This window comes from Oncorhynchus mykiss, chromosome 1, assembly GCF_057628025.1.
Source record: "Oncorhynchus mykiss isolate SJ-2025 chromosome 1, ASM5762802v1, whole genome shotgun sequence".
NCBI lineage: Eukaryota > Metazoa > Chordata > Actinopteri > Salmoniformes > Salmonidae > Oncorhynchus > Oncorhynchus mykiss.
The window spans coordinates 20,392,595-20,411,669 of record NC_143022.1 but is presented as its reverse complement, the minus strand read 5'-3'; the positions used below and the strand labels follow the sequence as shown (position 1 = coordinate 20,411,669).

Sequence of the window (19,075 nt, the reverse complement as noted above, 5' to 3'; positions counted from 1 at the left end):
GAATGCAGTGGTTGACAGCGTCAAAAGCCTTGGCCAGGTCAATGAATACGGCTGCAGAGTATTGTATTTTATCGATGGCAGTTATGATATCGTTTAGGACCTTGAGCGGGGCTGAGGTGCACCCATGACCAGCTCGGAAACCAGATTACATAGCGGAGAAGGTACGGTGGGATTCGAAATGGTCGGTGATCTGTTTGTTAACTTGGCTTTCGAAGACTTAAATGCTCCTTTATTAAATGTTTAACTTACATTAAACCGCATGATGACTTGCTGCTCTTGAGTTTGAATACTTTGACAACGATATAGATGACCAAGTAAGAAAATATAATAATATCAAAGGATCTCTCAGATAGCATTTGGAGGAGTATTCCACTAAAAGGATTAAGGGGTGTTGCAAAAGTTCTCCTCCTCTGGGTCAAGGAATGTCTCCTTAATACGTGGTTTGGTAACATCAGTTTTTTTAGGTGTATAAACGCCATAGTGCATTACAAGCAAGAATCGCACGATGGTGAGTTCAAAGTGGGAATCAAAAAGAACCTGTGTTTGAGTCAAGGCTATAATATTTATACAGCTGGCACAGTTTAAGGCGACATGTTCAAGTGTGTGAGAGTTTGTGGTCTTAGTTGTGTATAAAAACTCTTTGCCCTGCCTCTGCTTTAGAAACTCAACTCTGCAATGTAACGAGTCGCTCTGTAATTCTCACTCCTAAATAAAAAAGAATGAGTGTTTTTGGCAGATCCTCCAGCAATCCTGTGGTTTCGAGACAGAACGGACGGGAATCTAGAGCACTGAAATTATACGAACGCTAGCAAGTTCAACTCTAAAAAATCTCAACCCAAGCTTATGATTCCCTATTCTAATTGTTGAAACCCTTTTGCTTTCAGATTCCTTGTTCCTGTTTGTATAATAAAGACTCATGTCCGCTCCACAGTATTGCTATAATGGCTGTCCAAAACAAACTGTTGAAGTTATTGCCTTTTGACTGGATCTCAGTTCACTCTCTCTCTAGCTTTTACCTCACCATCACGGGAAACGTCTCTGGTCATTGGACGTATGAGGATCCCCTCTTTCATATTTGTGGGATAACACCATAGCATTGCGTGACCACTATGGGAGGAGTTCTCAAACAGGGCCCGAAAGAGTTCATACAGATGTGTACATTGTTGACACACAACTCTGAGAGAAAACAGAAGGAAAACAGAAAAAAGTAAGCCTGTCTGTTTTCATTATTTCAATAGAAGGCCCCTTTTCACCTTGCGATAATGAAAACATTTCCAACAGCCAGGATTACGATATGTGTCCGTGGAAGACCTGCATGATTTGGAGTTTTAACAGCTAATAAAACTGCCTTATTCTCCCCAGTGAATAACCAAACCAATTAGATCCACATGCACCCACATGCACTCTCTAAAACATGCCAATCATGCAAGGCCTTCCGTGTTGTTCTGGCACGTCCTGTTTTGAAAGGGAAGGAGGTCTCCTTAGTGTGCAGCAAAAACAGACCTACACTGTAGTGTTTATAAAAATGCCCCAGTGTTTCACTCAAGTTCAAACCAGATACACATTTCTGAATTCAGATCGAGGTGCTGTTAAATGGCTAACCCTCCTGTTGAGTTTGCAAACCCTCCTCCAGTACACTGTCCAATTATCTGGGCCTTGTATAAATGGCCTCACACCTACGCACTACATTGAGTGGCTTAGTCCAATAAAAAATCCCCCCTTTAAATACTTAATAACCTCAAATTGTTAACAGACATGTGAATCCTTAAAAACATCCCAGAGTTAAACACTATAAAAGATGACAAATGAGGGACTTTAAAAAAATATAATATGTTGTTTTGGACCAATTTCACATATGAAACCATTCACTCAACTCAGCTAATAAAAAATAGTTACCTGGGGTGGTAATAACAGAATAGAAAATACACTAGTTGATTCATTTCTAACCTGTTCGCAGAATGGGCCCCTATACATTCCTTAAAACCATGAATACAGCACTGTATAACGGTAATGAACCCATCCAGTGCAACACACTACTCTCCCTCCCATTTATTATTATGTTTTTGGACACAGAGTCTCCAGCCTGCCTCAGCAACAGTAGAGGAATCTCTCACACAGACAGACAGACAGACAGACAGACAGACAGACAGACAGACATGGCGCATGAAGGATTCCCCCAGGGACACAAAAATGTAAACAGGCGCAACCACCAGTCTGACAATTATCTGTGCCACTGTGTCAGACAGAGATACTCTGAGAGAAGTGCAATTTAAGGCCTGGAAGAGCCGCTGAGACCCGCTCTGTCAGACTCTGTACATGTGCCAGGCCAGCCTTTTGGGAAAAAATCCATCCCCCTTTTTTTCTTCTTTCTTTCCTCCTCTCGGAGCCTGGCTGTCTCAACGCTATCATTCCCTGAATCCCTTTGAATCTGCCCGCGTGTGAGCAGGATATGGAGCCAAGCGGGCTTCCTGAGCGGCCCGGAGAGGAAACGCTGTAATAAGCAAGGGGTGTGTGTTTAAAAATAACCCTCCTATATAAGAGGCGAGCAGGAAACCCACTCACTCTCAGAACTCTTGATCGCTCTCTCCGGCTCTTGGCAGTGGCTCTCTTTCGCTCTCTCTCAGTCCAGCGCTCTCCATCTCCCTCTCCCCAAAGCGCACACACAGAAAACGAGACAGCCTTCCTGCCGTGCAGAGGTAGGAGGAGAAGGAGAGCAGGTGTTTCCAAGAAGTTTAACAAAGACATAAAATATGCACCGTGGGGGCCCACTTTATCCAAACCAGGCATTCATAACTCTCAGACAGTGAGAAAGTCAGAGCTGTTTCAAATAAGAAATCAGGACACAGATAACATGATTCAGCCTTTTGTAGAAATGCTTTGACATTGATCTCATTCACTTTGTACATAACCTGAGCCTTCTTTTTTTTTTTTAAAGCTGAAGAAGATGCATGGCAGCTTAGATAGTAGACCCTAGGGCTTCCAGTCCAGAGTTGTAAATCTATGTCAAAACTATGACATGGACACTGATTACCACATGTGTAAACCATCTAGCCTTTGGAGGCTCCAACCCTTTACACGTGGAAATCAACGCTGACACAAAGTGACATCACTCAAAAACACGCAAAAACATACTAAGTCAAAACCATTGGCCATCAAGTGATGTGGTGCTGCTGCCTTGGGACACTTAAAGTGCCTAAACGTACGGACACGATTATCAGTGAGGGCTATGAGGACAGATGCAGGTGGTTCAAATAGCAAATATACTCTTTCACTTTAATGAACCACATCGTTTGGAAACACAACACGGAGGACAGAGATGGGACTCTCTTCAAGAAGATATATTGAATCTCATATGACGTGCCAGGAAACTGCCTCTATGCCAGAGCTGTAAAGCACGTGCTGCAACCTCACATTCATATGGTGACCAACTGGGAAATGGTGTTCAACATGCTATCCATTAATAATACAAAAGATAGTGTCTGGGAAGTTAATTGTACATGGGAATGTACTTTTTTTTTTTTGCTTTTACAATGCTTAGCAGAGTATGTCATGTTCTGTCCTGTTGTGCCACAGCGAAAGCAGATAATTAGCTAGAAACCCAAATGTAGCATGAATGACTGGAGATCTCCAGTCATTCATGCTACATTTGGGTTTCTAGCTAATTATCTGCTTTCGCTGGTGGATGGCACTTGAATAATTTACATTAAGACACCACTCAAGTAGCCTTCCCTCTGAAAGGTATGTGCCTACATTCATGTAATCACGCTTAAGCACCGGGCAGTGAGTCATATTCCTCCTAATCGCCAACAGTTTAGGGTTTTACCATATCAGGTCATCTATCAGAAGTTGACACTCAGGGCCAGTGAAAAAGTTCATGCTTGCTGTCTGATACTACTATGTAAGTGCTTCTGAATCTTGGACTGTATGTCGAGATTGGCTTTGTGCTCTGCAATACTGAAATTCCTTATAACCTAAATAGGTTTTCAGAGATAAAAAAAAGGTCAGACTGGACATCATTCTAAGGAAACAAGTGAAATTGGATACACATGTGGTAACAGCTGTTACCGATACCTGTTAGCTATCAACAAAAAGATTGATACCTACCCTATGTGCTCTCCTATAGTAACTTTCATGGATAGATATAAATAAGTGAAACATTTCGAGTAGCCTAGTGACCGTAATATTCTATGGGTCATACAGATGCTTTGACTTGTGAGTCACTGATACAACTGCTCATCACTAATGTTGCACATCAATCTAACCACTCTACCAATCACGAGTTGAAGGATATATCAACTTATGTCCTGGTAGACGTGCAGTTTTCACCAACCGTCTTATACACTGAAAACAATGTCTGGCCGCCAAACAAAAGTTTGTAGAACATTGTTGCGAAACCTGATTTAATAGAGACATCCTTTCTAATGACGTTGGAATGTCACACATGTACGTACAGCATATGCAAACCACATCATCCCAGCCTATAATTAATACACCAAATTTATGTTGGCCTGAGGAAAGAACACATTGTGAAGTACAGATTAAAGCCTCACCGAATTGAGGTTGGCCTGAGGGAAGAACACGTTGTAAAGCACACTCCCCAGTCCCTGCCGGTGACAAGCGCAACCATAACATGATGCTGCCATCGCAATACTTGAAAATAAAGTAAGGATGTGTGAAAGGAGCAAAGCCCAGATATAAAGGAAAACCCGCCTCATTCTTCTGAAAACCTACAGTGCCTTCAGAAAGTATTCAATACCCCTTGACTTATTCCACATTTTGTAGTGTTACAGCCTGAATTTAAAATGGATTCAATATAAAATGTTTTACCCATCTACCCATCATACCCCATAATGACAAAGTGAAAACATATTTCCAGAAATGTTTGCTAATTTATTTAAACTGAAATACAGAAATACCTTATTTACATAAGTATTTACACCCCTGAATGAATACATTGTAGGAGCACCTTTGGCGGCGGTAACAGCTTTGAGTCGTCTTGGGTATGTCTGTATCAGCTTTGCATTTTGCATCAGCTTTTGATTTTCTCCCATTCTTTCTTGACGATTTTCTTAAGTTCTAAAATTAGATGGGGATTGTCAGTGAACAGCAATATTCAAGTCTTTCCAGAGATTTTCCATGGAATTCAAGTCTGGGCTTTGTTTTGGCCACTCAAGGGATTTCACATAATTTTTCTGAAGCCATTCCAGCATTGCTTTAGCAGTATGCTTGGAGTCATTGTTTTGTTGGAACGTAAATTTTCACCCCAAGTCTAAGGTCGATTTGCACTCTTGAAGCAGGTTCTCATTAAGGATTGACCTATATTTGGCTCCATTCATTGTTTTACTCTATCCTTACCAGTCTCCCAGTCCCTGCAGCTGAAAACCATCTCCATAGCATGATGCTGCCACCACCATGCTTCACGGTAGGGATGGTGTTAGAAGGGTGATGAGCTGTGCAGTGTGTGGAGACTGTTGTTCTTCTGGCAGAGTCTGGGTAGTTCTATATTTTTTTCCTTTTCCCAATGATGGAGACCACTGCGCTCTTGGAAACTTTCAATAGTCTAGATATTGTTTTATACCCTACCCTTCTTGGAGATCTATGGACAGTTCTTTGGACTTCACGTTATAGTTTCTGTTCTGACATGCACTGTCAACTCTGGGACCTTATATAGACAGGGACGTTTCTTTCTAAACTCAGCAACAATTTTAAAAAATCAAAAAACACCCTCTCACTGTCAACTGTGTTTATTTTCAGCAAACTTAACATGTGTAAATATTTGTATGAACATAACAAGATTCAACAACTGAGACATAAACTGAACAAGTTCCACAGACATGTGACTAACAGAAATTGAATAATGTGTCCCTGAACAAAGGGGGGGTCAAAACCAAAAGTAACAGTCAATATCTGGTGTGGCGACCAGCTGCATTAAGTCCTGCAGTGCTTCTCCTCCTCATGGACTGCACCAGATTTGCCAGTTGAGAGTGTTACCCATACTCTTCCACCAAAGCACCTGCAAGTTCCCGGACATTTCTGGGGGGAATGGCCCTAGCCCTCACCCTCCGATCCAACAGGTCCCAGACGTGCTCAATGGGATTGAGATCCGGTCTCTTCGCTGGCCATGGCAGAACACTGACATTCCTGTCTTGCAGGAAATCACGCACAGAACGAGCAGTATGGCTGGTGGCATTGTCATGCTGGAGGGTCATGTCAGGATGAGCCTGCAGGAAGGGTACCACTTGAGGGAGGAGGATGTCTTCCCTGTAACGCACAGCATTGAGATTGCCTGCATTGACAACAAGCTCAGTCCGATGATTCTGTGACACACCGCCCCAGACCATGACTGACTCTCCACTTCCATATTGATCACGCTCCAGAGTACAGGTCTCGGTGTAATGCTCATTCCTTCGACGATAAACGCAAATGCAGCCATCGCCCCTGGTCAGACAGAAAACTGTGACTCGTCAGTGAAGAGCACTTTTTGCCTGTCCTGTCTGGTCCAGCGACAGTGTGTTTGTGCCCATAGGCGACGTTGTTGCCGGTGATGTCTGGTGAGGACCTGCCTTTACAACAGGCCTACAAGTCCTCAGTCCAGCCTCTCCAGCCTATTGCGGACAGTCTGAGCACTGATGGAGGGATTGTGCGTTCCTGGTGTAACTCGGGCAGTTGTTGTTGCCATCCTGTACCTGTCCCGCAGGTGTGATGTTCGGAGGTACCGATCCTGTGCAGGTGTTGTTACATGTGGTCTGGCACTGCGAGGATGATCAGCTGCCCGTCCTGTCTCCCTGTAGCGCTGTCTTAGGCGTCTCACAGTACGGACATTGGAATTTATTGCCCTGGCCAAATCTGCAGTCCTCATGCCTCCTAGCAGCATGCCTAAGGCGCATTCACGCAGATGAGCAGGGACCCTGGGCATCTTTCTTTTGGTGTTTTTCAGAGTCAGGAGAAAGACCTCTTTAGTATCCTAAGTTTTCATAACTGTGACCGTCATTGCCTACCGTCTGTAAGCTGTAAGTGTCTTAACGACCGTTCCACAGATGCATGTTCATTAATTGTTCATGGTTCATTGAACAAGCATGGGAAACAGTGTTTTAACCCTTTACAATGAAGATCTGTGAAGTTATTTGGATTTTTACGAAATATCTTTGAAAGACAGGGTCCTGAAAAGGGGAGTTCGTTTTTTTGATGAGTTTAAATCATGTCCAAACAATTGAATTGGCCACAGGCGGACTCCAATCAATTTGTAGTGATCTTTCAAGGATGATCAAAGTAATTTGGATGCACCTGGGCTCAATTTGGAGTGTCATAACAAATTGGTATGAATACTAATGTAAATTAGATATTTCTGTATTCCATTTTCAGTACATTTGCAAAAATGTCTAAAAACATGTTTTCACTTTGTCCTTATGGGGTATTGTGTGTAGATGGGTGAGACAAAAATAAATGTAATGATTTTTTAATTCAGGCTGTAACACAACAAATGTGGAATAAGTCGAAGGGGTATGAATACCTTCTTAAGAAATTGTAACCCTGGGATAAAGTTGTATTTTTCAGCGGGACAATTACACATTTTTTTATACCAAAGACACACTACAATGGCTTTCCAATGCTGAGTGTTCATAAGTGGTGCAGTCTCAATACTGTCTTAAATTTGCTTGAAAATCAGAGACAAGGTTTGAATATTGCTTGCCCATGAATGACTCCCAACCAAATTTACTGAGCTTGAGAAATTTTGACAAAACCATTGGATAAATGTTCCTCTAAAAGTTATTCAAAATGATTCACAGCTGTGATGACTACCAAAGGTGCTTCCACCAAGTATTATTAACTGTGATGACATATGTGTGACCACCAAGTGTGCTGCACCAAGTGTGATGACATATGTGTGACCACCAAGTGTGTTCCACTAAGTGTGATGACATATGTGTGCCCACCAAGTGTGTTCCACCAAGTGTGATGACATATGTGTGACCACCAAGTGTGTTCCACCAAGTGTGATGACATATGTGTGACCACCAAGTGTGTTCCACCAAGTGTGATGACATATGTGTGACCACCAAGTGTGTTCCACCAAGTGTGTTCCACCAAGTGTGATGACATATGTGTGACCACCAAGTGTGTTCCACCAAGTGTGATGACATATGTGTTCCACCAAGTGTGTTCCACCAAGTGTGTTCCACCAAGTGTGATGACATATGTGTGACCACCAAGTGTGTTCCACCAAGTGTGTTCCACCAACTGTGACGACATATGTGTGACCACCAAGTGTGTTCCACCAAGTGTGTTCCACCAAGTGTGTTCTACCAAGTGTGTTCCACCAAGTGTGATGACATATGTGTGACCACCAAGTGTGTTCCACCAAGTGTGTTCTACCAAGTGTGTTCCACCAAGTGTGACGACATATGTGTGACCACCAAGTGTGTTCCACCAAGTGTGTTCCACCAAGTGTGACGACATATGTGTGACCACCAAGTGTGTTCCACCAAGTGTGATGACATATGTGTGACCACCAAGTGTGTGACCACCAAGTGTGTTCCACCAAGTGTGTTCCACCAAGTGTGACGACATATGTGTGACCACCAAGTGTGTTCCACCAAGTGTGATGACATATGTGTGACCACCAAGTGTGTTCCACCAAGTGTGATGACATATGTGTGACCACCAAGTGTGTTCCACCAAGTGTGATGACATATGTGTGACCACCAAGTGTGTTCCACCAAGTGTGATGACATATGTGTGACCACCAAGTGTGTTCCACCAAGTGTGTTCCACCAAGTGTGATGACATATGTGTGACCACCAAGTGTGTTCCACCAAGTGTGTTCCACCAAGTGTGTTCCACCAAGTGTGTTCCACCAAGTGTGTTCCAACAAGTGTGACGACATATGTGTGACCACCAAGTGTGTTCCACCAAGTGTGATGACATATGTGTGACCACCAAGTGTGTTCCACCAAGTGTGATGACATATGTGTGACCACCAAGTGTGTTCCACCAAGTGTGATGACATATGTGTGACCACCAAGTGTGTTCCACCAAGTGTGTTCCACCAAGTGTGTTCCACCAAGTGTGTTCCAACAAGTGTGACGACATATGTGTGACCACCAAGTGTGTTCCACCAAGTGTGATGACATATGTGTGACCACCAAGTGTGTTCCACCAAGTGTGATGACATATGTGTTCCACCAAGTGTGTTCCACCAAGTGTGACGACATATGTGTGACCACCGAGTGTGTTCCACCAAGTGTGACGACATATGTGTGACCACCAAGTGTGTTCCACCAAGTGTGTTCCACCAAGTGTGACGACATATGTGTGACCACCAAGTGTGTTCCACCAAGTGTGTTCCACCAAGTGTGACGACATATGTGTGACCACCAAGTGTGTTCCACCAAGTGTGATGACATATGTGTGACCACCAAGTGTGTGACCACCAAGTGTGATGACATATGTGTGACCACCAAGTGTGTTCCACCAAGTGTGTTCCACCAAGTGTGTTCCACCAAGTGTGTTCCACCAAGTGTGTTCCAACAAGTGTGACGACATATGTGTGACCACCAAGTGTGTTCCACCAAGTGTGATGACATATGTGTGACCACCAAGTGTGTTCCACCAAGTGTGATGACATATGTGTGACCACCAAGTGTGTTCCACCAAGTGTGATGACATATGTGTGACCACCAAGTGTGTTCCACCAAGTCTGTTCCACCAAGTGTGTTCCACCAAGTGTGTTCCAACAAGTGTGACGACATATGTGTGACCACCAAGTGTGTTCCACCAAGTGTGATGACATATGTGTGACCACCAAGTGTGTTCCACCAAGTGTGATGACATATGTGTTCCACCAAGTGTGTTCCACCAAGTGTGACGACATATGTGTGACCACCGAGTGTGTTCCACCAAGTGTGACGACATATGTGTGACCACCAAGTGTGTTCCACCAAGTGTGTTCCACCAAGTGTGACGACATATGTGTGACCACCAAGTGTGTTCCACCAAGTGTGTTCCACCAAGTGTGACGACATATGTGTGACCACCAAGTGTGTTCCACCAAGTGTGATGACATATGTGTGACCACCAAGTGTGTGACCACCAAGTGTGATGACATATGTGTGACCACCAAGTGTGTGACCACCAAGTGTGACCACCAAGTGTGTTCCACCAAGTGTGATGACATATGTGTGACCACCAAGTGTGTGACCACCAAGTGTGTTCCACCAAGTGTGACCACCAAGTGTGTTCCACCAAGTGTGTTCCACCAAGTGTGTTCCACCAAGTGTGACGACATATGTGTGACCACCAAGTGTGTTCCACCAAGTGTGTTCCACCAAGTGTGTTCCACCAAGTGTGACGACATATGTGTGACCACCAAGTGTGTTCCACCAAGTGTGTTCCACCAAGTGTGTTCCACCAAGTGTGACGACATATGTGTGACCACCAAGTGTGTTCCACCAAGTGTGATGACATATGTGTGACCACCAAGTGTGTTCCACCAAGTGTGATAACATATGTGTGACCACCAAGTGTGTTCCACCAAGTGTGATGACATGTGTGACCACCAAGTGTGTTCCACCAAGTGTGATGACATATGTGTGACCACCAAGTGTGTTCCAACAAGTGTGACGACATATGTGTGACCACCAAGTGTGTTCCACCAAGTGTGACGACATATGTGTGACCACCAAGTGTGTTCCACCAAGTGTGATGACATATGTGTGACCCACCAAGTGTGTTCCACCAAGTGTGATGACATATGTGTGACCACCAAGTGTGTTCCACCAAGTGTGATGACATATGTGTGACCACCAAGTGTGTTCCACCAAGTGTGATGACATATGTGTTCCACCAAGTGTGTTCCACCAAGTGTGACCACCAAGTGTGTTCCACCAAGTGTGTTCCACCAAGTGTGTTCTACCAAGTGTGTTCCACCAAGTGTGATGACATATGTGTTCCACCAAGTGTGTTCCACCAAGTGTGATGACATATGTGTTCCACCAAGTGTGTTCCACCAAGTGTGACCACCAAGTGTGTTCCACAAAGTGTGTTCCACCAAGTGTGTTCTACCAAGTGTGTTCCACCAAGTGTGATGACATATGTGTGACCACCAAGTGTGTTCCACCAAGTGTGTTCCACCAAGTGTGTTCCACCAAGTGTGTTCCACCAAGTGTGACGACATATGTGTGACCACCAAGTGTGTTCCACCAAGTGTGACGACATATGTGTGACCACCAAGTGTGTTCCACCAAGTGTGTTCCACCAAGTGTGTTCCACCAAGTGTGACGACATATGTGTGACCACCGAGTGTGTTCCACCAAGTGTGACGACATATGTGTGACCACCAAGTGTGTTCCACCAAGTGTGTTCCACCAAGTGTGACGACATATGTATGACCACCAAGTGTGTTCCACCAAGTGTGATGACATATGTGTGACCACCAAGTGTGTGACCACCAAGTGTGTTCCACCAAGTGTGTTCCACCAAGTGTGTTCCACCAAGTGTGATGACATATGTGTGACCACCAAGTGTGTTCCACCAAGTGTGTTCCACCAAGTGTGTTCCACCAAGTGTGACTACATATGTGTGACCACCAAGTGTGTTCCACCAAGTGTGACGACATATGTGTGACCACCAAGTGTGTTCCACCAAGTGTGTTCCACCAAGTGTGTTCCACCAAGTGTGACGACATATGTGTGACCACCAAGTGTGTTCCACCAAGTGTGACGACATATGTGTGACCACCAAGTGTGTTCCACCAAGTGTGATGACATATGTGTGACCACCAAGTGTGTTCCACCAAGTGTGATGACATATGTGTGACCACCAAGTGTGTTCCACCAAGTGTGATGACATATGTGTGACCACCAAGTGTGTTCCACCAAGTGTGATGACATATGTGTGACCACCAAGTGTGTTCCACCAAGTGTGTTCCACCAAGTGTGATGACATATGTGTGACCACCAAGTGTGTTCCAACAAGTGTGACGACATATGTGTGACCACCAAGTGTGTTCCACCAAGTGTGACGACATATGTGTGACCACCAAGTGTGTTCCACCAAGTGTGATGACATATGTGTGACCACCAAGTGTGTTCCACCAAGTGTGATGACATATGTGTGACCACCAAGTGTGTTCCACCAAGTGTGATGACATATGTGTGACCACCAAGTGTGTTCCACCAAGTGTGATGACATATGTGTTCCACCAAGTGTGTTCCACCAAGTGTGACCACCAAGTGTGTTCCACCAAGTGTGTTCCACCAAGTGTGTTCTACCAAGTGTGTTCCACCAAGTGTGATGACATATGTGTTCCACCAAGTGTGTTCCACCAAGTGTGATGACATATGTGTTCCACCAAGTGTGTTCCACCAAGTGTGACCACCAAGTGTGTTCCACAAAGTGTGTTCCACCAAGTGTGTTCTACCAAGTGTGTTCCACCAAGTGTGATGACATATGTGTGACCACCAAGTGTGTTCCACCAAGTGTGTTCCACCAAGTGTGTTCCACCAAGTGTGTTCCACCAAGTGTGACGACATATGTGTGACCACCAAGTGTGTTCCACCAAGTGTGACGACATATGTGTGACCACCAAGTGTGTTCCACCAAGTGTGTTCCACCAAGTGTGTTCCACCAAGTGTGACGACATATGTGTGACCACCGAGTGTGTTCCACCAAGTGTGACGACATATGTGTGACCACCAAGTGTGTTCCACCAAGTGTGTTCCACCAAGTGTGACGACATATGTATGACCACCAAGTGTGTTCCACCAAGTGTGATGACATATGTGTGACCACCAAGTGTGTGACCACCAAGTGTGTTCCACCAAGTGTGTTCCACCAAGTGTGTTCCACCAAGTGTGATGACATATGTGTGACCACCAAGTGTGTTCCACCAAGTGTGTTCCACCAAGTGTGTTCCACCAAGTGTGACTACATATGTGTGACCACCAAGTGTGTTCCACCAAGTGTGACGACATATGTGTGACCACCAAGTGTGTTCCACCAAGTGTGTTCCACCAAGTGTGTTCCACCAAGTGTGACGACATATGTGTGACCACCAAGTGTGTTCCACCAAGTGTGACGACATATGTGTGACCACCAAGTGTGTTCCACCAAGTGTGATGACATATGTGTGACCACCAAGTGTGTTCCACCAAGTGTGATGACATATGTGTGACCACCAAGTGTGTTCCACCAAGTGTGATGACATATGTGTGACCACCAAGTGTGTTCCACCAAGTGTGATGACATATGTGTGACCACCAAGTGTGTTCCACCAAGTGTGTTCCACCAAGTGTGATGACATATGTGTGACCACCAAGTGTGTTCCACCAAGTGTGATGACATATGTGTGACCACCAAGTGTGTTCCACCAAGTGTGATGACATATGTGTGACCACCAAGTGTGTTCCACCAAGTGTGATGACATATGTGTGACCACCAAGTGTGTTCCACCAAGTGTGACGACATATGTGTGACCACCAAGTGTGTGACCACCAAGTGTGACGACATATGCAATCAATACTTTTTTTATTCAATTTGGACAGTTTATATTTCTTTCACCTTGAAAATGTGCAGTATGTTGTGTAGATCGATAGGAATTCAATTAAATGTATGCATTTTGAGATGTAATTTTGAGGCAGAAAAATGTGAGGACTGTGCAAGGAAAATGTGAAGACTGTTCATCAATGCACTCCCACTAAATGCAGTGAGGACTGGAAGTGTAGAGAGAAGTAGATGTGTCTAAAGGTGCAGGTTTACTGGGAACCTTTAGAAATATCCTACAAACCTCAAGATGAGCAGGACAATGTTTCTAGAATCTAGCAAAAGCTCAATAAACCACAACTATTGCTGTCTAGGAAAAACCTATGTATGTAGGTACAAATAAAGGTACAGATAAAGAAAATAAATACATGTTTGTTTACTCCAGTCTATTCTAAAACATTGTTGCGACACCTAATAGTGATACAATAGGTATGACATTCTTACTAATGATGTTGGAATGTCACACATGTACCTACAGCGTATGCAAACCACATCATCCTCGCCAAATGCAATGATAATCTGTACCATACAACATGTTCTTTCCTCAGGTCAAATAATATGGCCTATGGCCTGAGGAAAGAACACACTGTAAAGTACAGACTAAAGCCACACCCATGTGTCTTTATTTGTATGGTTGTTGTTCACAATATAATTTATATAATAGAAGTGTAACCGCTGCTCCTTCGTGCCACAATCAGATCATTTCTATATGTTCTTTATATCTCTCATTTGTTGAAAGACTTTATAAGGGTTTTCATGCATGGTTGACTAGGGGTGTTTAAATTGAGGAACAGAAGCAATTACCATGTTTTGGTAACTGGTTTGCTGGGAACTCTTGAATAAATAAGAATAAAGTAATTGGCCAAAACCAAACTCTGAATTGCCAATCAGTTAAGCCAAAATGTAATGGCACAAAGGAACCAACATTAGCAGGAGCACTTTGGCATTTTAAATGAGTCCTACAAGATAAACAGGCAAATAAAACTTTAAATGGCAGTGGTTACTCGTTGTAGACTTACGGCATCGGAAGGACCATATTTGGTTGGTTGATTAGGGAAACTCAGATTACTCATTACATGGTGTTTATGGTTTAGGTTTAGAGGGATGTGGATTATGTAAGAATGATGATAAGGTATTCATTTACTGACCTTCCCCAACTATTCACTGTAAACAGAAGAACAGATAGAAAGTGAGAATAGTTTTCACACATGCACACAGTTGACATTGAACCAAAAACACTTCTGCCCAATTGTGAGAAAGGAAAGGTATCATCATAGAACCAAAAAAACTTCCGCCCAATTGTGAGAAAGGAAAGGTATCATCCTGGTACACCTGCATGGATATGGATGTTACAATATTCGTAACAAAACAATTATCTGCATTTAGCTGAAGACTGTTTTGTGAAACTGGCGCAAGAAACCCGATACCAATGTGAATGCATCGCTGGACAAAGCAGGCTCAGCAGCCGCTCATTCAGCCTCATTATTTGCACATGAATGGGGCTTCATTGAGGTTAAACGCTTTATTAGCGCGTGTTTACTGGAGAGTTTGAAGAGGTGAAAAGTTTCTGATGAAGGCCTACCTGGCGCCTGGTGGCTGCGCCGTTTCGAAAAGCCTGTTGGGTAACTGGGTTTATCACAAGCTGATAATGATTGGCAAATGACCTGAGAAGACGGAGGAGTTGATCAGGTGATGAGAAGCCAACTGATCTGCCAAATTAAAGGTATTATATATAGGCCTATGAGAAAAACGAATATGGGGTTATTTTTTTATATATATTTTTTGTATATATATACTTTAAATGTGACTTTATGCAGTGTATTCATATTACAATGTTTAGTCTATTATCGACAACGCAAAACATTACCAATAGCCTATCCTGTATATGCTGCTCGGAGAACATCCATGCATATGCACCTTGGACATGTCTGTCATATGTGTTTGGAGATAAAACATGAGTCTCGGTTTTTGTGTTTGTAGATTATATTTGGTTGAATGATAATTATTTAATATGAATTTCCTAATGTTAGCCTATTTTGAAAGAAAAGCTGTGCTTAATAATATTCTATCCAAATGGGTAACTTTGTCTCTAGTGTTCATATTTTGGTTACCTTACCCTATTCGTGACACATGCATTGACATTTCATATATCGTATGCTACTCTGATTATTACCTATGCATAGTCACTTTACACCTACCTACATGTAGATATTATCTCAATTAACTCGACTAACCCGTACCCCTGCACATTCTCTCGGTATCGGTACCCCTTGTATATAGCCCCGTTATTCTTATTTTATTGTGTTACTTTTTTCCCTTGAGTTTATATAGCATTTTTTTAAAACGTTTTTTTCTAACTCGACATTGTTGGTTAAGGGCTCGTAAGTAAGCATTTCACCTGTTGTATTCGGCGCATAATATTTTATTTTATTTGCCATAATGTGTTAATTGCTTACTAGATGAAGTTCTGCAAGGGGCTGTCTTTGCCTAGCGCGTCATTACGTGTTATACTTGTTAAACTCGTTTCTATGCAGGAAGGGGCGTGTGTATATGTGGCTTTAAGACTTTAAAGCTCGCACGAGCGCATGAGGGGAAGCAAAGAGACTGCAAGGCTCACTGGCTTAATATAGGTGCCTGTTTCCTCCGCTTCGTACAATAGGTCCAGCTTTTCAGCTACAATATTTATAAGGTATATAGGAACTCCTACCAATCAAACTTGCACATGACACTGAAACACTATTTCAAGTGAGGAGATATAGTGATTTACTACTACAACTAGTTTCTCTCGTGGACTTAACATCGCTTTTGCTGATATTCATAGACAGAAAGAAGGTTTTTTATTCAAGAAAAAAACGAATTTATTTTGTCATTACAACGTATGGAAATGTCCTTAACCGGGACCATTTTACCATCCATCGACACATTTGCGAACCAAAAGGAAAAATGCTGGGAATATGTAAGTATACTGGTTTATGTATTTAGAGATTTTTGGGGTTGTTTTACCTGTAGTTGATATATGAATCTAGTATATATTTGGTGTAGTTAGAATAAAGCAATAGCATTTCAGTCCAGATGTAGAGTGAACCCATATGTTGTATCAGTTAGGTTTCTTACTTATTATTTGGTTACATATTGCTTTTACAGTTTTTTTATGTAACAAATATGAATGTTCAATTTTTTTGTACAGAGTTTTTTTTTTACATGATCTTTTCACTAATGGCATATTGTACTATTACAGAGGTGGAAGGGCGAGATGGACAGGTCGGTTCATTCCAGCTGTGCCGTGGCTGAGGGCATGGACATCTGCATGGGCATAAAAGACGAAGAGGAGCTAGATAAATTCCTGGATCTGGAGTTTATTCTCTCTAACTCCACTGGCACAGACAGCAACACTCCATCCTCCGGGACAGAGGGAGACTACAGGCTAGCAGAGCAGAACAACATGTACCACTCCGTGATGCAGTCTACCTACACGGTGCCCGAGATAAACATTCCACCTCCGCCATACAACAGCCTGATGGCTGAGCTCCTGCGCAATGAGCTTGACAGCAGCTTCTGCCACCAGCCCTCTGGCAACAGCGTCCATGGGAGATTTCTAGTCAGTTCGTCTGCTTTCCCAAATCAGGACTTTCCAGACAACATTAAGGTCGAGCAATCCATGGACAGTTACCGACCAGTTATGGAAATGGTCCCTCAGAGCTGCCCAAAAATCAAGCAGGAGGGGAATGTTTCGTGCATGATGTCCTTCGAGCATCCGAGACTAGCCAACTCTCCGCAGTCTGCGGGGAACATGACACCACCTCTCAGCCCAGACGACCTGATGAGCTCCGAGTGTCAGACCCAGATGTGCCACTCCCTGACTTTCCCGCAGAGCTACCGTTCCGCAGCGTGCTACCCTCACTCTCACCCGCCCCCACAGATGCAGCTCTCGTACCAGAGCGCACACCAGTTCGGGATGTACGAAGACGGAATGGGTATACAGCACACCAATCAGAGAGCGCTGCTCACTCCACCGTCCTCTCCGTTGGAGATGATGGACTCAAAGCCAAAAAGGGGTCGGCGTTCCTGGCCAAGGAAGCGCACAGCGAGTCACACTTGCACTTTCGCTGGATGCGCGAAAACCTACACCAAGAGCTCGCACTTGAAAGCGCACCACAGAACGCACACAGGTAAGGAACATTCCTCAATGTCTTTGTGCTTATTGGAAACTAGAAATATTTGGCTATATGTTGCAAATGACTGTATTTTCTGTCAGTATACCCATGGTATTTTCCCCTTTTGTCGTTCAACAGGAGAGAAACCATACCATTGCAGTTGGGAGGGTTGTGGCTGGAAGTTCGCCCGCTCCGACGAGCTGACGCGCCATTTCCGTAAGCACACTGGACACAGGCCGTTCCAGTGCCACCTGTGCGAGCGCGCCTTCTCCAGGTCCGACCACCTCGCGCTGCACATGAAGCGACACATGTGAGAAATCACATACGATTGAGGACTTTGCCAAATGAACCAAGAACGACATCAAGAAAGATATCTCCAAAAATATGTATTTTGTATTTTTGTTTGTTTATTTAACGTTTTTTGAGGAATAGGAAAACAGCATATGAAAATAAAACATCGTCATAGGAATTCTATATACAAATACTATTTTAAAAATATGTAGCTGGTACTACTTTGTTATTTTTTATCGAATAATATTTTGTAAAAGGCTTTAAAAAGTGCATTACACGGAGTTGGCATTTGTGAATTCAAGTCAACAAATCAGGTTGGCTCTAAGTACACCCCTGACACAACTGGAATCTTACAATAACATTGTTTAATATGATGTGTTTTGATATTCAAGATAGTGCCTTCTATTATATGCATCCTACGAGTGCCATATTTTTTACTGGCAAAAAAGCAATGTTTATCTATGTGTTATAACTGTAAACAGCACATGAAATAAGCTTTAAGACAATGTTTTGATCTAAAACTGCCTTTCAGTCTTCAGAGGCTTGAATTGAATGTTCTGTGTGTGCATTTACCTCTTGAATAACATTTCATGTCAGGGTCTTTAAAACTATGGAAATAAGAGTAACCATCTCAACATGACAAAGGGCTAAAAGTCTTGTGACTTAATGTTCTTTTTGGTTTTCTGAGTAAATGTATTATTGCCATGTAAATATATTTTATATAATGTAAATAGTTTATTTTAATGTACATATTAAACTAATTGAACAACATAATTCTTCACTTTGAGTAAAAATCCTTGTGGCTTTGGAAAATGGAGCAGCCCTGACATCTGTGTATCATTATCACACCATACTGTAACATCACACCAGTCATAAACTCCTCAACAATACATCCATATCTTTACATCAACCATGATCTTTACATGAACCATGAGCCAGCTATCCTATAGCACCAGTTCAGGCATGAGCAGTTTATAATATGATTTCTGAGTGCAGGGTTTTCCAGCTGTCACAGGGCCACTGCCAGAGTCTTGCGGCTCATGCAGCCTATAAATACAAACATTACATTTACATAATTATAGAGATTCAAT

General features: G+C 43.1%; 1 protein-coding gene across 1 annotated transcript; it reads left to right on the top strand.

Annotated features, from left to right (window-relative positions):
* The first annotated feature begins 16,085 nt into the window (after positions 1 to 16,085).
* Positions 16,086 to 18,758, top strand: klf2a (KLF transcription factor 2a). Its single transcript, XM_021578727.3, has 3 exons — positions 16,086 to 16,495; positions 16,778 to 17,708; positions 17,832 to 18,758. The coding sequence occupies exons 1-3, from the start codon at positions 16,418 to 16,420 to the stop codon at positions 18,005 to 18,007; spliced, it is 1,185 nt and encodes a 394-aa protein (XP_021434402.2). The 5' UTR covers positions 16,086 to 16,417; the 3' UTR covers positions 18,008 to 18,758.
* The last annotated feature ends 317 nt before the right edge of the window (positions 18,759 to 19,075 follow it).